Source organism: Haplochromis burtoni, unplaced genomic scaffold (assembly GCF_018398535.1).
Source record: "Haplochromis burtoni strain Fernald_Lab_line unplaced genomic scaffold, NCSU_Asbu1 Contig_96, whole genome shotgun sequence".
Taxonomy (NCBI): Eukaryota; Metazoa; Chordata; class Actinopteri; order Cichliformes; family Cichlidae; genus Haplochromis; species Haplochromis burtoni.
The window spans coordinates 1,382,444-1,401,620 of NW_024582457.1; the positions used below are offsets into that span (position 1 = coordinate 1,382,444).

Genomic DNA, 19,177 nt, shown 5'->3' on the forward strand with positions numbered 1-19,177 from the left:
CATTTAAAACACCACACCAGATATTGATTACTGGGGTGGGGGTGGAAAATATGTCATTTTTCTTCCATTCTCTCTACCATTTCCTGGAGTTCATTTTTAGCAATGGGGTTGAGAGCGGTGTCCATGTTTAGGTCCAAAACCGTTTTGTAATGACAACCAGAACGCCAAAGTGGTGACTGACAGATTTAAGTTTACTCAATGAGCACATAACACAGACCCTTGTGTTATGTACAGACCCTCATATTTTACAAAGACATGCTACAATCCAGCTGTGTCATTCGTTTGCAGATATGTTTACCTTGGGGTCCACTGTTTGAGGAGCAGAACATAGATCTATATCAGCACCAAAGTATTGTAAACACGGACAGTGAGGGTCCAGATGTGATTCCATAAACAACGATACACACTGTATTGCACGATGACCCTTATCCGCCAGCAAATGCATTTCCATTGATAATTATTTTGTGTTGCTTCTGATTCTATCCAACCAGCTAGGGCTTGAACGCTTGTTAAACGGTGATACTAATTTTCAGTCCATCTGATTTGTGCTGAAAATATTGTATTTTGTCATTATGACTAACTCATATATCAAAGTAATCTAATTCTTTATATTATGTCCTGAAGAATAACTGTGTAAACAAAAGCCAATAAAAATTAGCACTTGCAATTTTATTTCCATCAAAGTTGCTGACAATGAAATGAGACTACTTATTTTGTTTTTTATAGCATCTAGACTGACTGAAGGCTGTGTTGGCCATTTAGAGACAGATTATCTGTCTTTGCTTATTATTAACACGTAGGTTCTCTAGGAGTTGCCAGAATTTCTCAGAAACGCACCAACATGCTCTGCTTGTGAGTAAGTGACTGAGTATGTGCACAGCAGTAAAGCTAGTAATCGTAATGACTGCTCAAGGCATGGTTCACTAGGTGGGGCAGTGCTGGCTTTAGTGCACCTCGCAAACCCAGCCAGCAGCCTGAGCTCATCCAACAGAGTGTGCGTTTCCTCCTGCATCTGCCACAGTGCTGGTGACACTAATGCAGTGTCACCAGCACGGGAGATGTTTTTGGCAGAGCGCAGCGAAAGGATGATGAACTGTCATCCGTCATTTCCACCATACCTTTGACTGACACCAACAACCATTTTTACCATCTTTTAAACTCCCTCACTTAAACAGGATTCTCATCAGAAAAATGACGACATCCATAAGAAATTTAAGTTGTAAAAATAAGCAAAAACTTTAAAACGAAGGATTGCAACAAAAGAAAAGACTTAAGCATAAAGCACTCAAAACAACAAAACTATTCATGCATTGTAACGGTGCACACAGCTCTTGCAGAGGGGTGTTGATGTGGGCTATAAAATTCTCACAAACCTTGTCCCCTGCGGTGCTGAATACTACAACAAGATGCCTTTCCCCTGGACCCAACCTCACACCAAGATGAAGTGGGGATGAACAGAAATCTATGGACTGATGATTCTCACCCTGCAACTTCCCAAATATTAGTGGAACTTTACAGTCTCCTCTTCAAAGCCACTACACAACCCCATAAGCTTAGGTTGATCTTTGGACAACACTGCATTTCTACACATTTTTCCCCCAATTCCCCTACTAAACAGAAAAGTATGTTGCATAGTTTTTTTTTTTAACATGTTCCAACAAAAGTGCAATGACAAGATCTGTTGAGTCGACAATGATCTTCGCCCATGCAAAAAACCCGCCTGTCAAATCCCCTCGCCTGTGTAGCCATGCCAGTAGAATCTAATTTTCCACTCCTACCTCTGCAGTGACTACTGCTCTGCCAGTCGACAAATTACCAACAGCAAAGACTCCCACTGTGCAGTACTGCTGAAGGGCACAAATGAAACTTTTGTTAAAAACGCACCAAAAAAAAAAAAAACTCAACTAAACGGTTTAGCAAGTGAACAACAGCTGCAGTTATTAGATGACATCATCTGTAGAGGCCAAGCTACAACGTGTGCAGCTGAGTGTGTGTGAGAGAGAATCTCACACTGACCTTGTGGTGAAATCCTGATTTGATTAGGAAAATCTAGAAAATATACGTGTGAGCTTTTACTCATGTATGCAAATTTGCATATGTGTGTTTTCTGAATACCTCCTGTCCCTCTTTCTAATTCTTCTTTTAATCAACAGTGCAGTGTAGCTGTGTTTGCCTGAAATCACTCTCCTGGAGCACAGCAGGGTTGACCCCCTGTTTGTTCTCTGACAAACAACAGCTCTGTGAGGCTGACACACGTACACAAACTCGAGTGGGAGTGCACTCACTTGAGGCATGAATACATATGAAAACAGCTACAGCTACTCCTGTGCTTCCATCTCTTAATACAACAGCACATCAACTACGCTCTATTCAGAGCAATGACTGAACACATGGAGTTCATCACTTCCTCTCAAACTCTCCCTTTCTTATAGCAAACACTCATCTGTGTACGATTAGGAGTGCAAGAAGCCGTCTCAAACACACACACACACACACACACACACACACACACACACACACACACACACACACACACACACAGATTGCATATAAACACACGCATCTGCTTAAGCCTAATTGCTACTTAGACCTCTCGTCATTGTGCTCTGTACTCTCTAAAAATTGTACTGTACTTATTTGAGCAACAAGGTTTCACCCTTTAAATGTCTAACACTCTTTTTTTCCTTCACAAACATGTGTCCCTGTTCATTTCAAAGGCGTTCAAAGCAGTTCCAGATAATACGAGGAACTGGGTGGACAACGGCAATGTGGTTTAGATGGTGTTATTGAATATCTCTGCTATGCATAACCATGTTGCAAATAGCTTTGACATAGTCTGTGCCAAAATTTCAATCATTTCTTCCATTTTACGGATGACTGTTACTGCCATGTCTCAACTTTTTCCGTATATTTTTCTCCAAGTGTCTTGGTAAAAGTACTGGCCATCAAGCAGAGTAAATACAGATTTAACAGGGTTTGTTTTCTTGAAAATGAAAGCCACATGTGCAGGAACTGAGAGTCATGGCTCAGCACAACAGTTAAGACCAATAAGTGCCAGCGAGAGTGTTTGTATGTGCATGCATCTAAATAATTGCCAGTGCGGGCTTCAACTCTGTCAGGAAACAATGACTGGACGTGGAAAGAAAAACGTCTGGCTGCCTTTCACTTGTGGCATGACAGGAAATGCATACATCCTAAAATAAACAAAGCAATTACCCTCTAGGACATCTTACTGTCTAATGATTGAACAAGCTTGGCAAGGTAGTTCAGCTTGCACGCACACAGAAGGTCTCCCATCACTTTGTTCAAACATAGGCTGACAACAATCTAGATCCTATCCCGAGGGAATACTTTAATGGATTAATAAATACCTAAACAAATGCTAAATGGATCAACTTCCTAAGTAGCAGCAGCAGCAGCAGGCAAATGGCATTTCACCAAAATGTGCCATCAACAACGAATTTCCCTTATTCAGGACAATAGGTGGAGGGAGATGGGGGGTGGTCTAAGATTCTGGGAATAAGAGGAGTTTACCAGGAGCTTGACAGGCAAGACAATAAAATCAGTAGTGTTATGGGCTCGGGAGTGGGTGTCACAGTATTCCAACTAGGGGAAAAAATGAAGGCAAATTTGTTTGAGTGGGAACAATTAAGGCCTGGCTCTGTACATAAAATTACTGTAGCGCGACTGGAGAAAAGAAAAGTCATCAAACCACAGTCGCTCAGGTTCAATCAAACATGCCCTGGACTAGCTGTACTTCAGCCGAAGATAAAAACGTGTCCTAATCGAGCAGCAACTTCAGGGGTTGAAAAATGAAGCCAAAGTGGATTTTACAAAAACTGCAGTTCCTCCGGTGACCACTTGACACAGGCTCTAAATCTGAGTCAATCCTCTAGACCAGTGGTTCTCAAACTTTTTACATCATTCCCTACATGGCAGGAAGAAATATTTTCACGCCCCATTTAAACAAAACAATGGCAGAAAAGCCTAGCTGCAATTTGTGTCCCACCAGTGGGGCGCTCCACACACTTTGAGAACCACTGCACTAGACTGTTTATAAGAAATTGATAAAGTCTGTAGTATCACGTATCCTTTTGTCTCACTGTAAAATGGCAGCTGCCATGTTGTGTTTATTTTTATTGTCATGTCTTTTTGGTGCATGAAGAAAAAAAAACAAACTAGGAAGCTTGGTTAGCAAGATCCAAAGACTGTACGTATCACACAGACAAGGATAGCTGCTACCCAAGTAAAAAGTAGGATCATTTCACTCACCAAAAGTGGTTGACTAGCTGGCAGCTGCAGGTTACATTATGACCAAATGATTGCCAGGTAAAGCAGCGACACCCCTGGCTTTAAGACTTTATAAACTTTTATCAGATGAGTTAAGTTTAGTCCCAAGTTTTCAGAAAGGGGTAAAAGAGCTATTTATGTCACGCTATCAATTCTTGAACACTGGAGTAAATGGACGAAACACCACTTCCATACAGGGATCATTTTTCAAGCCATGTCAGTTGGTCAATCCCAAACATTCTCCCAGAAGAAATTAACTTGTTTAATGTTTTAGACCCTGTATCTAATCCCCCCTCTTTATTAGATGCATTTTTTTTTATAACATACTTATAATTAGGAGTGTGGTGCATTTGAGTGACAGCTGGGTGCTGACTAGGTGTTACTGTAGCTAATTTGATTCACTGAGCCAGATCCCTTGAACATGTTTGTGATGCCGTTGCATTTTGGAGCATTTTTATTGAAATTATCTCACCAATAATATGGCGTGCTGTGAGGTACAGCCCATCCAAGAAGTCCCCCCCGCCCTCCAACTTCTTGTACAAACATGTTTCTGGTCCCAGTGCCACAGCCACATTTCATACATCTTGTGGTGTGAACATGACTTATGTCCACCATACAGACTTGCCATGAAGCACAGAAAGCAGTGTATTCCACACATACTCTCATACTAATTACAGCCCATATAATAACTGTGTTGTTACAATCTAAAGCGTAGGCTCTCTCTACCACTCTAAACTACAGATGTGAAGGTAAATTACAATTAATGAGGCTGCATTTGAAAGTAATTACCTAATCTTATGTGACCCTGGGCTTGTACACTACACATGTGGTTATCCAACATGGAAAACCAATAAAATAAAAAACTTTATTTCTGGAAACTCAACAGACATCAGAGTTTTTAGCACAACATTTTCATTTTATATTTTGAAGATATTATTAGTCTAATTCTTAAAACTACACTACAGTTATTACCCTGAGCTAAGACTGTGCACAAACACATGCGCTCTATTGATAGAGCTACGGTTATGGCACTAGGAAAGAATCTGCCACAGTCTGCCCAATCTGACAGCTTTTATTATTTATTAATTACCTTACTTTTACAAGTTGGAGAATTCAGTAATTTACTGCGGCCTGCTGGCAGGAGGGGGAGGAGGAGGAGGCTGTTTTTCCAGCCCAGAGGGACAAAAGGCTCTCTCAGGTTGTCCAGCAGTTTCTGCATCCTGACTAGACTTTATTTTTTCTTCGTTTATTGATATAGAACGTGGAGAAACCTGGTGTGTATACATATAATTTAATGCGTTTCATTAATTATTATCACTGCTTAGGTCAGGTTTTATATTCACAATGATTCCTACTCATTCACTGCAAAAAAACCTAGGGAAAAACTCTTTTCATGCCCTTTTATATATTTCACATTAATTTTATAATATATAAATTTAAGAATTATAACACAGACAATTTTATGTTTTTACAAGGTCCAGTCAAATGAATATTGCTGTTACTACTACTACTAATTGTAAGACAGTATTTTCAAAGTGCCTGTTTTATCTAACAACCCCTGGTTTTAAATGTGTTATATAAATAAAATTGTACTGTATGGTATGTAAAAGAAAGAGGAAAAAAAAAAGTCAAAAAGCAGCAAGAACGTTGAACGAGCGTGTGCAGCAGCTCCCAACCAGGTGTGGAATAATAATCATGCCGTACCTCACTCTCACTACATTCGCTGGGGTCATCACCATGAATGGCCATCTGGTATTGGGCGTACAGCGCTGACGACTGCTGATACGACGCCATGAATTGAGGGTCCTCAAAGTTCACTGGCACTAGCCTCACCTTCAAGCACAGGGTGTTGGGGGAGGGGAGGTGAAGGGAGGTTTTACAACGATAAACAATGCATACGAGGACAGTGAGCAGCTAGAAAAGGGAGGGCGGAGGACGTGAACAGTGCTGGAATCAACAGTGCGTTATATCATAGCGTTGGCATCAGTCTCCTAGCCCTTGAGAAAAGCTGGTAACACAGTACTTGGTTACTGGTTTATTCAAATCAGATTGCCGGGCACACAAATATCAGCGCAAGCAAACATTCTGCATCTAGGAGACTGATGGTGTATTTTTACAGCAATAACGTAATGAGAAACCTGAGGATGAGGCTAGTGCACCGCCCAGCTATTACCACAGATTGGCTGAAGAGGACTGGTAATATCAGACTGAACCCAGCGTCAGTGCGTGCGAGGTCCAGAGCAGCAGAAGCCTGTCTGAGTGGATCATCTAAGCGGGACGCGTACAGATTCTTGTCCAACACCGCAGACTCTCCTCAAAAAGGTAAACAAGGTTGAACTGAGCGCACGCAAGAAAATTAAAACCACACAAACACTACGAGCTCCAGTTCCAAATTCAAATCATACTCTAGTTCAGAAACTGAAACTATCGTGAGGGCAGCGTGACAGTAGACACAGACAGGGCAAATGTGTGAAGGTCGGGAGGGGTCAGCTGACAAACTACCTCAACCCCCAAACTAAAAACAGCTCAACACTAACGACCCGGCTGGCCGACCAAGGGCCAAGTCAGGCACCTGGAGAAACACCGCTCTCAACCCTGGCGTATGGAAACATTTTCCCCTCCATTTCCTCTCCCTTTGACTTTCGCATTTATACACATACCCTCTCTTTAATACTAGCATGTTAATTCACTTTCCCCCTCATTCAAGCAGATGCTTAAGACTATTTAACTTAATTCTTGTTTCAAAGTTCCAACACAAATTATTTATCCATTCAAGTCTAATTCTAAAACTTCGCAGCGACCGAACCCAGTTATACAAATGCAATGATGCTTAAATGATTGAATTGAATGATATTCCTGTATGAAGAAGTACAAAAATGGAATACATCAAAGCCTTTTATTTCCTTTCTAGGTCCCCACATTTGTCGACCCTCTCCCTCCCTCCCTGGGTACCCCTAGAAAAGGTTGACCTATGCCTCCCACCCTCTGACCTGGCTCTCGGTGGGTTTGTCAGGAGGGTCCTTGTGAATGCCCATCTGGTAGAGTTTGTACACCTGGTAGGAGGCGTCGAAAGAAGCTTTGAACTGCGGGCTAGGGGGATTGGAGCGCACTAGCCTCACCTTCAAAAAGAATATGGGCAAACAAGAGTTAACAATAAAATGTAAGAAGCAATGAGAAAAGTATAAGTGGTTATTGAAAATGCCCAATTAAGAAAAAAAACAAAACTAAAAATTAAACTAACAAAACAAAAAAAGACCACAAAAGGGAAGAAAGACTGACATAAGCACACCCTCTTAAAACCATCTTTTGCAAATAAATCACAGCACTTACAATTCCTAAGATATCATTTCATTTTAGTCAAAGGCTTCTTTTCACCTACGACAGCTGTACGAGACCTTAAGCTCAAGTTGTAGTGAATCCTTTGGAGAAAAATCTCATTTTATAAAATATAATCTAGCTAATCTAATCACACACACAAATATCTTTAGTTTTTAATAGATGTTTGTGTAAGATGTGGCTTCATGAAAGTGGGTGTGTTATGTCCGTCTTTCTTGTGACACAAGAATATTACAAACAAGTTGCTCTAAATATAATCATTAACATATTTGCTAATGTGCTTTTTGGGATAAATGGGGATAAATGGCGGAGCATTTCTTCAGCTCTGCCATGTCATCAAAAGCATGACAAACATTAAAACCACAGTCCAAGTTCAGGTAACCTAGTATAAGAACACAATTAGGCCACATAGGTTGCCTAATTAGTTATAATAGGTTAATTTTTACATACAATAATTACAGGTGCATAGAAAAATTATGATGCATCCATCATGTGTACTTATGCAGCAGTGAATCCAACAAGGCATATAAGATAAGCTCAAACTTCAACAGAGAAGATCAGGAAAAGTCTTTGATAGAAAGACGGGGAAAGAAAAACTGACCAATGCTGCTAATATTAAAAAAACGAAAGGATCCTTCTCTCATCGTCCGGCCCCATTTAATTAACTGTCTCCTCATTTTGAAGCTTTTGTTGGCCACAGAGGCTGTGCCATATAAATCCCCTGGAAGGACACGACAGATGAATTGAACTTGGGGTTTGTTTGGCTTGGAACTTAACTCTTAGGTCTCTCATATGAACATTTGGCATCAGCATCCTTTAGTCAAACAAAGATGCTGAACCTCTCAAGTTTGCTCGTCTTAATATTGTTCTTAATCTGGAGATATATATTTTTGATAAGTTCAAAAAATAATAATTGGGGGTTAGCTCGCACCACTAGCAGAAAGCATGGAAATGAAATTTCCAGTTCTCAAAACAGACTTGAAATTCAAAACCAACTTAAATTGCTTAAGAATGTTCAAATAAAGCCAAACAACACAACTGCACTTTGTTTAGCTAATTAAAATTTATTAAAGAAAAGTGTTGTATCTTAATGATATTTTGTCATGAACCCTCAAGACCTTTCTTTGCACTGTTATAAGTAAAAGGACAGACGAGAAAACTGACTGCCAAACCACTGCACATTAAGTAATGGGATAAAAGAACATCTATGGAAATATGAAAAAACTGCAGAGGCTGTACACAGGCACTCTTAAGGGGAAGAGCAGTTCCATACTTTCCAGAGGTGCCTGAGGGGATTTGTATCATGTTGTCACACTGACCCCAAGTGGTGGCATGCAGAACCCCAGCTGCACTGCATGGTCATCTAAACTCGTCTTCCCTGTCCCTATGACTCATCTCTCTGATCTGCAAAAGTAGTGAGCTCGTCCAAGGACACAGAATCAATCGTAGCAAAAGAGTATTATAAACAATGAAGCTTTGCAGAAAGTGACGGTGATCTTATAGCAAAGCCAAAGTGAAGATGCTTAATCACCAAATTTCCATTTCCACGTTTTATATGGACCCGGCAGGGTTTTTTTTATGTATCCTGCAGTGTATTCTCGAGTGTGACATCTTAAACAGATGTGTTTATGAAGAAACTGAGCTTGACTACACTTAATTGCTCTAGTGTAAACACAATAATCATCTGGTACTGGTGTGACAACACTTAAGGATCAACACAAGACACGTCCAACTGACAACATCAGAACGATTTGCTAAACTGCTAATGATTCAAAATGTTCCTTAGCCAGAAATCTGTTGCAGCCCTGCTCTATGTTCTATAATAAAGAGCTAAATGGGTCAAGTAGAAGCCTCTCCAAATTGTATGACTTGTAAAACATATAATTAACCTCCATTTGCATCGGATAACAATGTGTGCGTGGCCTCTAAAGAGAATTCAATTATAATTCCTAGCAAACAAATGAATCCAACTGAAAAGAGCTCTCTAGTTTCACGGGGTACATAGACAAAAGGCAGACACTGCCTGGTTCATCACTGCATCTGGCTTAAATCTTGGTCAAGACCAGGAATGACGTTACTCTACCAACCTCAGATGGAGGCTTAGCCAGGGATCTTTCTTCTACATTGTTCTCCTGCCTGCCAAAACTTCATTTCCATGTCTTCTCATACTGGCTGAGCTGGGTGCTGTGGTTTTAATGTCATCAGCAGAGTAATGCAACCCATTTTGTGTGGTGTGCCTGTCATTTGGTTGAATTCGAAGTAGGAAGAGGTGGTTTTTCCACTCCGCTTTGGCTAGCTATCCTATCCGTACACATAAACACATGTGAAGTCACTGGAGCTGGGGAAGAGCTCTGTGAGACCAAATGTTCGAGCTAGCTAAGTCCAAACATTACAAAGCCTGAAAGCTAGACTAAGAACACTATTTCTTAATGACAGAATCATCAAAATAGGTTAATGATTATTTAAAGTTACAGAAAAAAAAAGAGGAACAAAAGTTTGCGCCACAATATTTTTGTTCACCTCAAGGCAATGAGCAGAGTTTTCAGGCAATGATTCGCTGATGAATTCTTCCAGTGTTTTTGATTGGTTGTTTTGACTAGGAGTGGGTTGGGTAGGAGAGACAGTGGAGGAAACGCCGTCACCATTTTGCCTCATTTGTTCTTTCTGAAGACGCCGCTCTTTCCTCAACTCTTTGGCCTTCCTACACGGCGGGCGGCTAGGATCGGCTCCATTCCCTGCAAGACAGAAGGAGAAATGTCAAAGGTTTCCTGAATGTGCATTATCGCTTTAATTTTATGCAAAGACATGGTGAGAATATGCCACGGACGTAAAAGACCCAGTTTAAAAACTGAACTCGGGGAGAATGATCATTTTCAGCTTCAGACTGCTTTTTCGGTAAGAATAAACCAAAAGTAACAAAGGCTTTAACTTTGAGCCGCTGTAACTTTCAAAAAACATATGCGATAGCTGCCCGTCACTTTGACTCCAGTAGCACATAGAATATTGTTTCATGGCTGCCAAAGCAATGATTTAATGTAAAGACTACTGAGGTAAGGATGGTGATTACCTCAGTCCTCTTTGATTTTTCACTGAAGCAAGCATAGTTTTTTTTTTTAGGCGATAACAAAAAAAGCCAACCTAATAATAAAAACAATCAGGTCTGCTGGTGTGTGAAAATAAATGAGTGGACCAGCTCATCGTACATCGCAAATAAAACACAACCCACGCATTTTTTTCCTTCTATCAGCAAGACTGACAGAAACAGTTCCTGAAATTACTAAATCTCTGCCTGTCCCTTCTTCTCATCCTGCTGCCCCTCCTCCTCCTCCTCTACCACCACAACCTCCTGGGCTCTTGCCAAGCCCTTCAGCTCTCCGGGCATCCCATGTCAACAGTTTACACGCCCACATCCTGTTTGGAGCAATAAGGAAACGAGAGCCGTTTCCTGCTTGTCATATTGCCAGCTGCCACCATCAGCTCATTCACCAACTCCCCCTCCGGTGAGGTCACAAGGAAGAGAGAGTGAGCGAGAGATCCCGATGCCTGATCCTGACAGAGGAGAGAGAAACAGATCCTGGCCAAGAATCACTCACAGCATTCAGCTTTATCTGTCTCAAGGTCCTGTGTCTGTATGGCAGATTGCACCCTGTGAACAGTAAATACAGAACTGAAGCTATGCTATAAAATATGCTAAAAACATGAAATGACATTTGCAGTGCATAAACTAAAACTAAAAAAATATTTTTGTATTTTTTATTTATCGCTTACTGTGTTCTTCTTCTAAATGATTTGTTGTCGAGTCATCGGGGGCGATAGGAGCACATAAAGGTAGTGACTAAGAAAATTAACAGCGTAATATTGAATCTCAAGACTGCCACATTAGCGTTTTATTGGAAATGAAAAGCGGTGCGAAAGGAAGTTTGCACTTGCAAGAAATCACCTCTGGTATAAACAGAGTTGTGGCTGTGATAGCGTGGTCACATAGTTTACCTCTTCAGAATAAACAAACCAATGTCAAGGAAGAGTGGTCACGCAGACAACAGGAACTACAGCCTGGACCGAGTTCATCACACTGACTCAACCACAAACACAGCAACCCTTATCCATGATTACTCTGTCCATGTGCCTCTCTCTCTCTCAATAATTACACTCTCAGCATCGACACACACTTTCTCTCTTAGCCTCACAAACACAAAAAAAAAAAACAGGTACTCCCAAGGACAGGATATGCAGCTGTGGTGAAGATAAAGTCTGACAGACCAGTTCCTGTGGAAGACAGATGCACTTTCTCCAGCAGTTAGCGCTTCATAAAATCTATGACATTCTCTATCCATGCTTCCCCGAGCACACATATGGCTTTCAGAAGATACACTCAGTGTAAGCTGTCTAGAAATGTGAAATACTGCTTTCCTATACGTAAACATGCAGCACACAAGTCAGTATTGATTTACAGTGGTTGGAGGATACGGTCGTCTCTGTTCTGCGTGTGCAGTGGCATTTATTGCAATGTATAACCCTTGAGAAACTACCAACTTAAACTCTCTGCTGTAATTAAAACTGGTTCCGCTTAAGTTTTTGGTAACTGGAAACTCCCCAAAGTTATAAAGTGCACTAGTCATAAAAGTAGAGGGAAGAGAGGTCCAGCTGTTTTCTGCTAACGGTGAAAAACATGATCGCACACGGCTTCAATAATGTTGAAATCTGGGCTCCGGGGAGGCCAATCCATGACTGATAGTGTTCCAGTGAGTGGTGTTTACAGCGTTAGTATCGTGCTTGACATCATTTTCCTGCTGGAAAATGAAGCTGTTCCAATCAGACGCTGGATCAAAATCTGGTGATACTTTTCTGTGTTCATAGCCCCAAACCATGACACAGCCTCCACAAATAGCTGTAGACACTCACTTTTCCATCTCATTCTTGACCTACTTCTGTACATACTGACGATGATTTGAACCAAAAATCCCAAATTTGGATTCATCACTCCACGTGACTTTTGTTCACCGATTTTCAGTCCAATTCTTGAGTAATTTGGCATACCTCAGCCTTTTCTCCAGGTTTCCTTTAAAAAATGGCTTCACAATACCCCCGCCTCCACGGAGACCATTTCTAATAAGGCTTTGGTGAACAGCAGTGAACAACTGAAGGCCCTAATGCATCTCTCAGGTCCTGTGTCAGGTGTTTGTTGGATTTCCCCCCCCCATTTCTTAAGGAAGTTCAGTGTGTACTGCTCTCCTGCTGTGGTTTTTTTTTTTTTTTTTTTTTAGGTCTGCCACTTTCTTTCCCCCCCCCCTAGTTTTCTCAGGTTTTTGGTAAATGTGGTAAAATGCTCACCTTGTTGGTCTAAAAATCCTATTTTATTCTTGTCAAGCTATATTATCTTTGACATTTGTCATAGATTCACCAAAAAATGAGAACAAATTATGCGTTTTCATTACTAAGTTGTTGATCTTCTGTAAAAGCCAGACTGGTTCACCCCTTGAGTTAAGTGCCTTTCTCATAATCATTGCATGATTTACAAATATTTTGCACAATAATATTTCTCCAACATCCTCTCTTGCCTTTTAATTAATGATGCTGGATGGCGTTCTCATCAGAGTTGGAAAGGAAAAAAGCAGCTGAAGCCTGAAACATTAAAGGTTGTTAAAAACGCCACTTCCTCTGTCTAATGGGAGTTTATTATCTCTTCCCTATAAGTGTTATTAATTCATTATTGAGGGGATATCCTGTGCTGGAAAATAAGGAGGAGAACATAGACAGATAATTCCAAACCAGACACACACTCCTACGAAACAGTGAACAAACAGTGCCCTCATTCACCAACATGCTGCAGTGTGAAGCCTGGTTTACAAGGTGAACAGTGACACCTTCTGGCAAGATCTGATACTTCAGTTAGTGCAGAGCACAGCATGAGGCCACATTGGATACAGTAGAGACAGCATAAATTTAAGCAGAAAACCAAAGTTAAGTATTAAGTACAAACAGCTAAGGATTCCTCGATTAGACACAGGTGGCTTATTATTAGCTTAGTTGTAGTTGACTACATTTAAACAAATTAATAAGTAATCATGTATTCAAATCGTCTTAGCTGCAATGTTTAAAGTTAAAGAGCATTACTTCCCTCTTTGTCCCTGACAAAGTGTCAATCCATAGCTGTCACTGACAATCAAACTGTTTGGAATCCCAGACTGATCTAATCCCGTTCTTAGGGCCTTCCTGGAGTAGACTGTGGAGACTCGGAGCACTCGGTACAGATGAAGACACAAAAATGTTTCACGCATTTTTGTAACCTAACAACAACGCGGCTTTCTGAGAAGAGCTCCAAGACTGAAAAGCACATAACCCAGAAACCGGCCTTTCCAGTTAGTGGGTTATTAAAACGAAGAATAAGGTCAACGTTTAATTATCACTTTATTACACTTACTGGGAAGCTTCATTGCATTGATGGTAATAAATAATAACACCCCGTCAACTCGATTAATATCACCTTCAGCCCGTTTATGTGTGAGAAGGTGCACGCACAACAAAGCCGAGAGCAGAGAGAGGTAAAAACCCCGCACTACTTATTGCTGAGGCTTCATAGTACAGCTGCTTGAGCCGTTCATAGAGATTTATGTCATTGTTTTAAAACTTTAGTTAGTTTAATTTTTTTATGATCACTGCCACTCCAGGTTTAGATTGATAGATCACATAGAATAGAATGAGCTAACTAATTATAGTACTAACATAACTTTTTTCTCCCCCCGAGCAATGGCAAGTACAGCACTAGTTTAGATGACTCCTACCTGATTTGGGAGCTGCGGATGTTGTGGTCCCAGCCAGTACAGACACTGGATCATTTTGTGATGTTTGCGAGCCTGTAGGTGTGGCATCTGCTGCCTCCTTCTGAACTTCTGTGGTAGATGGAAACTCTGTAGCATCCTTCTGAATGCCTGTGAGAGTGGTGCACTTTAAATGTACTTTCCTCAGTTCCTGTGGTCCTGCCTCTTCACACACAGAGTCCATTGGCTCACCTATAATGCAGGAAATCAATATTGCTTACACCAGACAGCACACTGTAAATTACCCTTCTCTTCTGTTTTGAATTGAATTCGTTTTTGAATGAGCACCCAATGCTAACTGCACTTTAAACCAGGGTGCTCACTTACGCCTGATCATTGACATCAGAATATGACATTACTGATCTGCAGTCATGCACCAGGACTGCTCTCTGTGACATCCTGCAGTTAAAAAGCCTTGCTGTGAAGGGGTCTCTGATGAAATGTTATGTGCACAGTTTGTGAGCTTTGCAACTGATGGAGCTCTTATGAGCTGATAGAGAGGAACAGCCATACTCCTGTGTAAACCCATAAATCTCAATCTGCCTGCTGTTCGCAGCATCATTTATATCAAAACCTGTGGTCCATGAATACATTACAGACTCAAGTCATTTTCACACATTTATTAAGTTTCAAACTCAAGTCAAGCCTGTGTAGTGCTTCACACTACAAACTACAACACATATGCAGTCGCAGAGCACTAACTGCTTAAAGAGTATTGCCATTTTTTCCACGAACTGTACACCAATAGAGACTATGAATGGATGTGTTTATACCTCATATATTATACATACCTGCACAATCTTCCTGCCCCTTTTGCAGCTCCCCTTTGGATATAAATCTGTTCATCTTCTTCAGGATTTTCTTGTGGGATTTGGAAGGCTGGAATTTCAGAGCGTGGCATCTTGAGAGAAGATACAAGGTAAAGGTTATTGGTTGTTAAAGCAAACATTTAATTAACGTATTTTTTCAACATATATCAAACAACCCTTGTGTATTCTAGGTTTTTTGGTCTTATCAGATCTTAAGTTACTTAAAGCATGACTCATAAAAGGAAATTTTGGTAAGCAAGTTAATAAAATTACCTGATGGTATACTGTGGACAGCATGTCTTCTGCATTATGGGTTTGTAAACATACTTCCCACTTCTGAAAATGAAAACATGGACAAGATTTGTGGGAGAAAAAAAAAAAGGCAATAAATTATTATTTTTTATTTGAAGTAGTCACAACTCCATTTTTAAACTGAATTCAGGAGAAAAGGTTTCAAATGGAAGTAGGAAACCACTGGCTGAAACCAGGATACTAAGCAGCTACTCACCTTCTCCATCCTCGATCTATGAGGTCTTGGTAGTCTTGTACTGTCATGGTGTGGGACCACATCCCTACAATCAAAACAAAACAAATAATTAATCAAATTGTTTCCTTAAAATGTATAATTGATTTAAATACAATTTTATACATAATGGCAATCGTTGAAAATATGGCAACAAGCCTAGGCAGTGTTATGTATGAAAAGTCTCTTCACCTTAAGCCCAATCAGGCTTAAGGTCATAAAAGTGGTAACGCCTTTTCTTTTATTCACAAACAGCGAATGGGACGAGGAAGAAACTGTTAATGAGATAATACTTCTGTGTTTAAATTGATGATAAAACTGAACCGGAAACAAGGAGAACGAGTCAGGCTCTTCACAAGTGAGTAAAACTAAAACAGCTGTGATACGAGGTATGTATACAAACAAGGCATAGTCTGTCAAGAAGTTGAGACTCGTGGTAGGTCCACATTTTGTTCCAGTTTAAAATACTGTCTCCAAAGGGTCATTCCCACAGTACTTTAAGGCCCCAATGGAAATATACAAATTTATCATTTGTAGCCAGACCAGATCCCTCTTCCCAGAGCCGAGGTCTGAGCTCTTCCTTTCAACTTTCAACTTCCCTATCACTCTTGGAGCCTGCATAAACAAACCAAAACGTAAGCTTCTATTGCAAGAAAACAATCCATTTAAATCTAAAACAGCCGAGGTAATTAACTGTTAAAAAGTTCATACAACACACACCAACCTCTCAGTCGAGTATAATTTCCTATGTTTCAAAAAAATGATGCTTAGAGTCCAAACAAACTCCACTAGTGAACCACAAAATGACAGATGAGTCTCCAACAGACACAGCGGCAAGACTGCAGGCTTTCTTTATGTCTGACACACATCACAACTTTTCACAGGACTCTCTGTAGTACTGTGAAAAACTAAGTGCACCTTTATTGTTTCCATAGGATCTAGGGCAGTGGTTCTTAACCTGGGTTCGATCGAACCCTAGGGGTTCGGTTAGTCGGTCTCAGGGGTTTGGGCAGAGCCTCCGCCGTGACATGCACGGCTCATTTTGTGCACCAGTAAAAAAACATATCTACGTCTTGAATTTGAAAAAAATCATATTTTATTTTTCACTACAGAGGGGTTCAGTGAATTCGCATATGAAACTGGTGGGGTTCAGTACCTCCAACAAGGTTAAGAACCACTGATCTAGGGTGAGAAGTAGCAGTCAGGTGCTGCTATACAAATCACTTGATTAAATGATCATCAGGAAGTGTGACCAAGGCTACCAAAGCAGAGATTTGGGCAGTTTGCTTGTCTGGAGTGTTCAGGTGTGTGTTAATTGTCTCAAAAGTGGAAGTCTCAACAAATTCATCCCAAAGTCGAAGAAAAGGCAAACAACCAAGAGATACATCTCAGAGTCTGCAGCCCTCAGTTAATGTGTTAAATGTTAAAGTTCAATACAGTACAGATAGAAAACCACTGAACATGTATAACTTCTCTGGAAAGATCACTAGGCAGCCTCGCTTCTGTCAGTCTGCCCCAGGGCAGCTGTGGCTACAACTGTAGCTTGCCTCCACCAGTGTGTGAATGTGAGAGTGCATGAATAGTGGTATTGTAAAGCGCTTTGGGTGCCTTGAAAAGCGCTATATAAATCCAATCCATCATTATTATTATTATTACTAGGAGGAAGTCTTTTTTCTCTCAAGAGAATGTTGCAGCACAGCTTATGTCTGAAAGTTACATCTGGTCAAACCACAACACTTCTGGACCAGTGTCCTTTGGAATGATGAGGCCAAAGTGGAAATATCTACCATAATGCATAATATTAGCATAAACATATTAGCGTAAACAGCTCATACCAGCTGTCAAGCACAGTGATGGAGGGGATGTTTTGCAGTGGTGTTTGGTTTTTTGCAGCCACTGTACCTGGTTACTTTCCAATCACTGAGCTGATTATAAACTCCTCTGTATACTCAAGTATTCAAGAGGCAAATGTGAAGCCATCTACATATCAGCTAAAAGTTGGTAGCAATTGAGTCATGCAAAGCGATAAGCAGCAGAATGGCTGACAAAGAAAGAAAAAAAACATAAAGGCACTGCAGTGACCCAGTTACAGTCCAGACCTCCAAATTCAAACGGTGTGGTGGGACATTACAGGGGCCTGGGTATAAACTAATGACTGCAAACTTCAGTGAACTGAAGCAACGTTGCAAAGAATTCCTCCAAAACAACGTGAAAAGACTGAGACAAAATCATATCATTTTCTTATGGAAAATGATTCCTTCAAGTTATGCTTAAATACAAAAAGTTTAGGGCCTACACATTTAGTCTCTCAGATATTTCTGGTCTATGACTGTAAAATGATCAAACCCTCTGAAATTGCAGAAATGTCCCATTCTCATATACATGTGCATTAAAACCAATAATGAGCATATAAAATGAACTTAAAAGGCTTTAAATTATGCTGATTAATTAACTCCTTTTATTTGAACATAATACATGTCATCAAAAAGCCCTGCTAATTTGTTAGGCAGGAATCATGAGTCTAAAATACAAAGAATAGATTCCATGTGCAGGCGGGATAAGAGTACAGTGGCTCACAGCACACCTGGAGTGTGTTTTCACCACTCACACCAGATCCCTTCTTCAGCCTTCACTCAGGCATGACAGACACAATAACACAGATGAGAGCAGATGTTGTGCTCTTGTTGTGAGGAGTTGCGTTTGATTTGTATCTGACAACACTGTTGATAATATCACTGCACCAATCACACCAAGGGAAAACATCATATGACGCACCTGTTCAGAAAAGTCTACAGTAAAGACGCACTGCTACTATATACATAATCCATGCATCTACAGCATAAGATGTTTCACATCTTTCCAGGAAAATAAAATGATGCCAGTGAGAATATAACATGAGATAACGCTTGACCTGCATCCACTTCCGACCCTGTAGCACTGTTACATAGTTACAAGAATTACACAGGTAGTAAAGTCTCCCTTCTTCACTGCAAGCTGTCGTACCCGTATGATGTAACAGGAACAGATTAACACTCTTATCTTAGATTAGACATCAGCTCTCGTCTGCAGGCGATGTGCCCAGTTGCTCATTGACTACACTGGGACCTCCCTAATTATAGTCAACCTGTCTCAGCCCTGCTCAGATCAAATCAATGACACCAGTGTGTCCTCTTACCTTCTCACAGTTCTCATTTTTATGTGAAAGTGAGATCTTTTAAAAAGTAAGAGTAAAATGAATCGCTGTATCATCGAGGCTCATTTTTACTAAATATTCCAAGATATAGCCACGTGTCAGCATTTATAATTAGGCTGTTCAACTAGTACACTGTTATCCCTCTGTCACTCACAGCTAGAGAACAGAGTTCGCAAGAAAAAGTAATGCCAAGTACAATTACCTGTTA

The 19,177-nt window shown here is 40.5% G+C and overlaps 1 protein-coding gene across 5 annotated transcripts in view; it reads right to left on the reverse strand.

The window, feature by feature from the left end:
- Positions 1-19,177, reverse strand: part of LOC102301822 (arginyl-tRNA--protein transferase 1) — a 51,451-nt gene that overhangs the window by 31,433 nt on the left and 841 nt on the right. For 2 of the 5 annotated variants that reach the window (XM_005927123.3, XM_014335120.2), the window contains exons 2-8: positions 15,762-15,825; positions 15,527-15,589; positions 15,236-15,345; positions 14,409-14,636; positions 10,147-10,361; positions 7,281-7,409; positions 5,995-6,123 (exon numbers count right to left, since the gene is read on the reverse strand). In XM_005927123.3, the coding sequence (XP_005927185.1) occupies positions 5,995-6,123; positions 7,281-7,409; positions 10,147-10,361; positions 14,409-14,636; positions 15,236-15,345; positions 15,527-15,589; positions 15,762-15,825 (938 nt within the window). The remainder of the gene's footprint in view (positions 1-5,994; positions 6,124-7,280; positions 7,410-10,146; positions 10,362-14,408; positions 14,637-15,235; positions 15,346-15,526; positions 15,590-15,761; positions 15,826-19,177) is intronic. The other 3 variants (XM_005927125.3, XM_005927124.3, XM_042222853.1) reach the window with 3 other exon arrangements.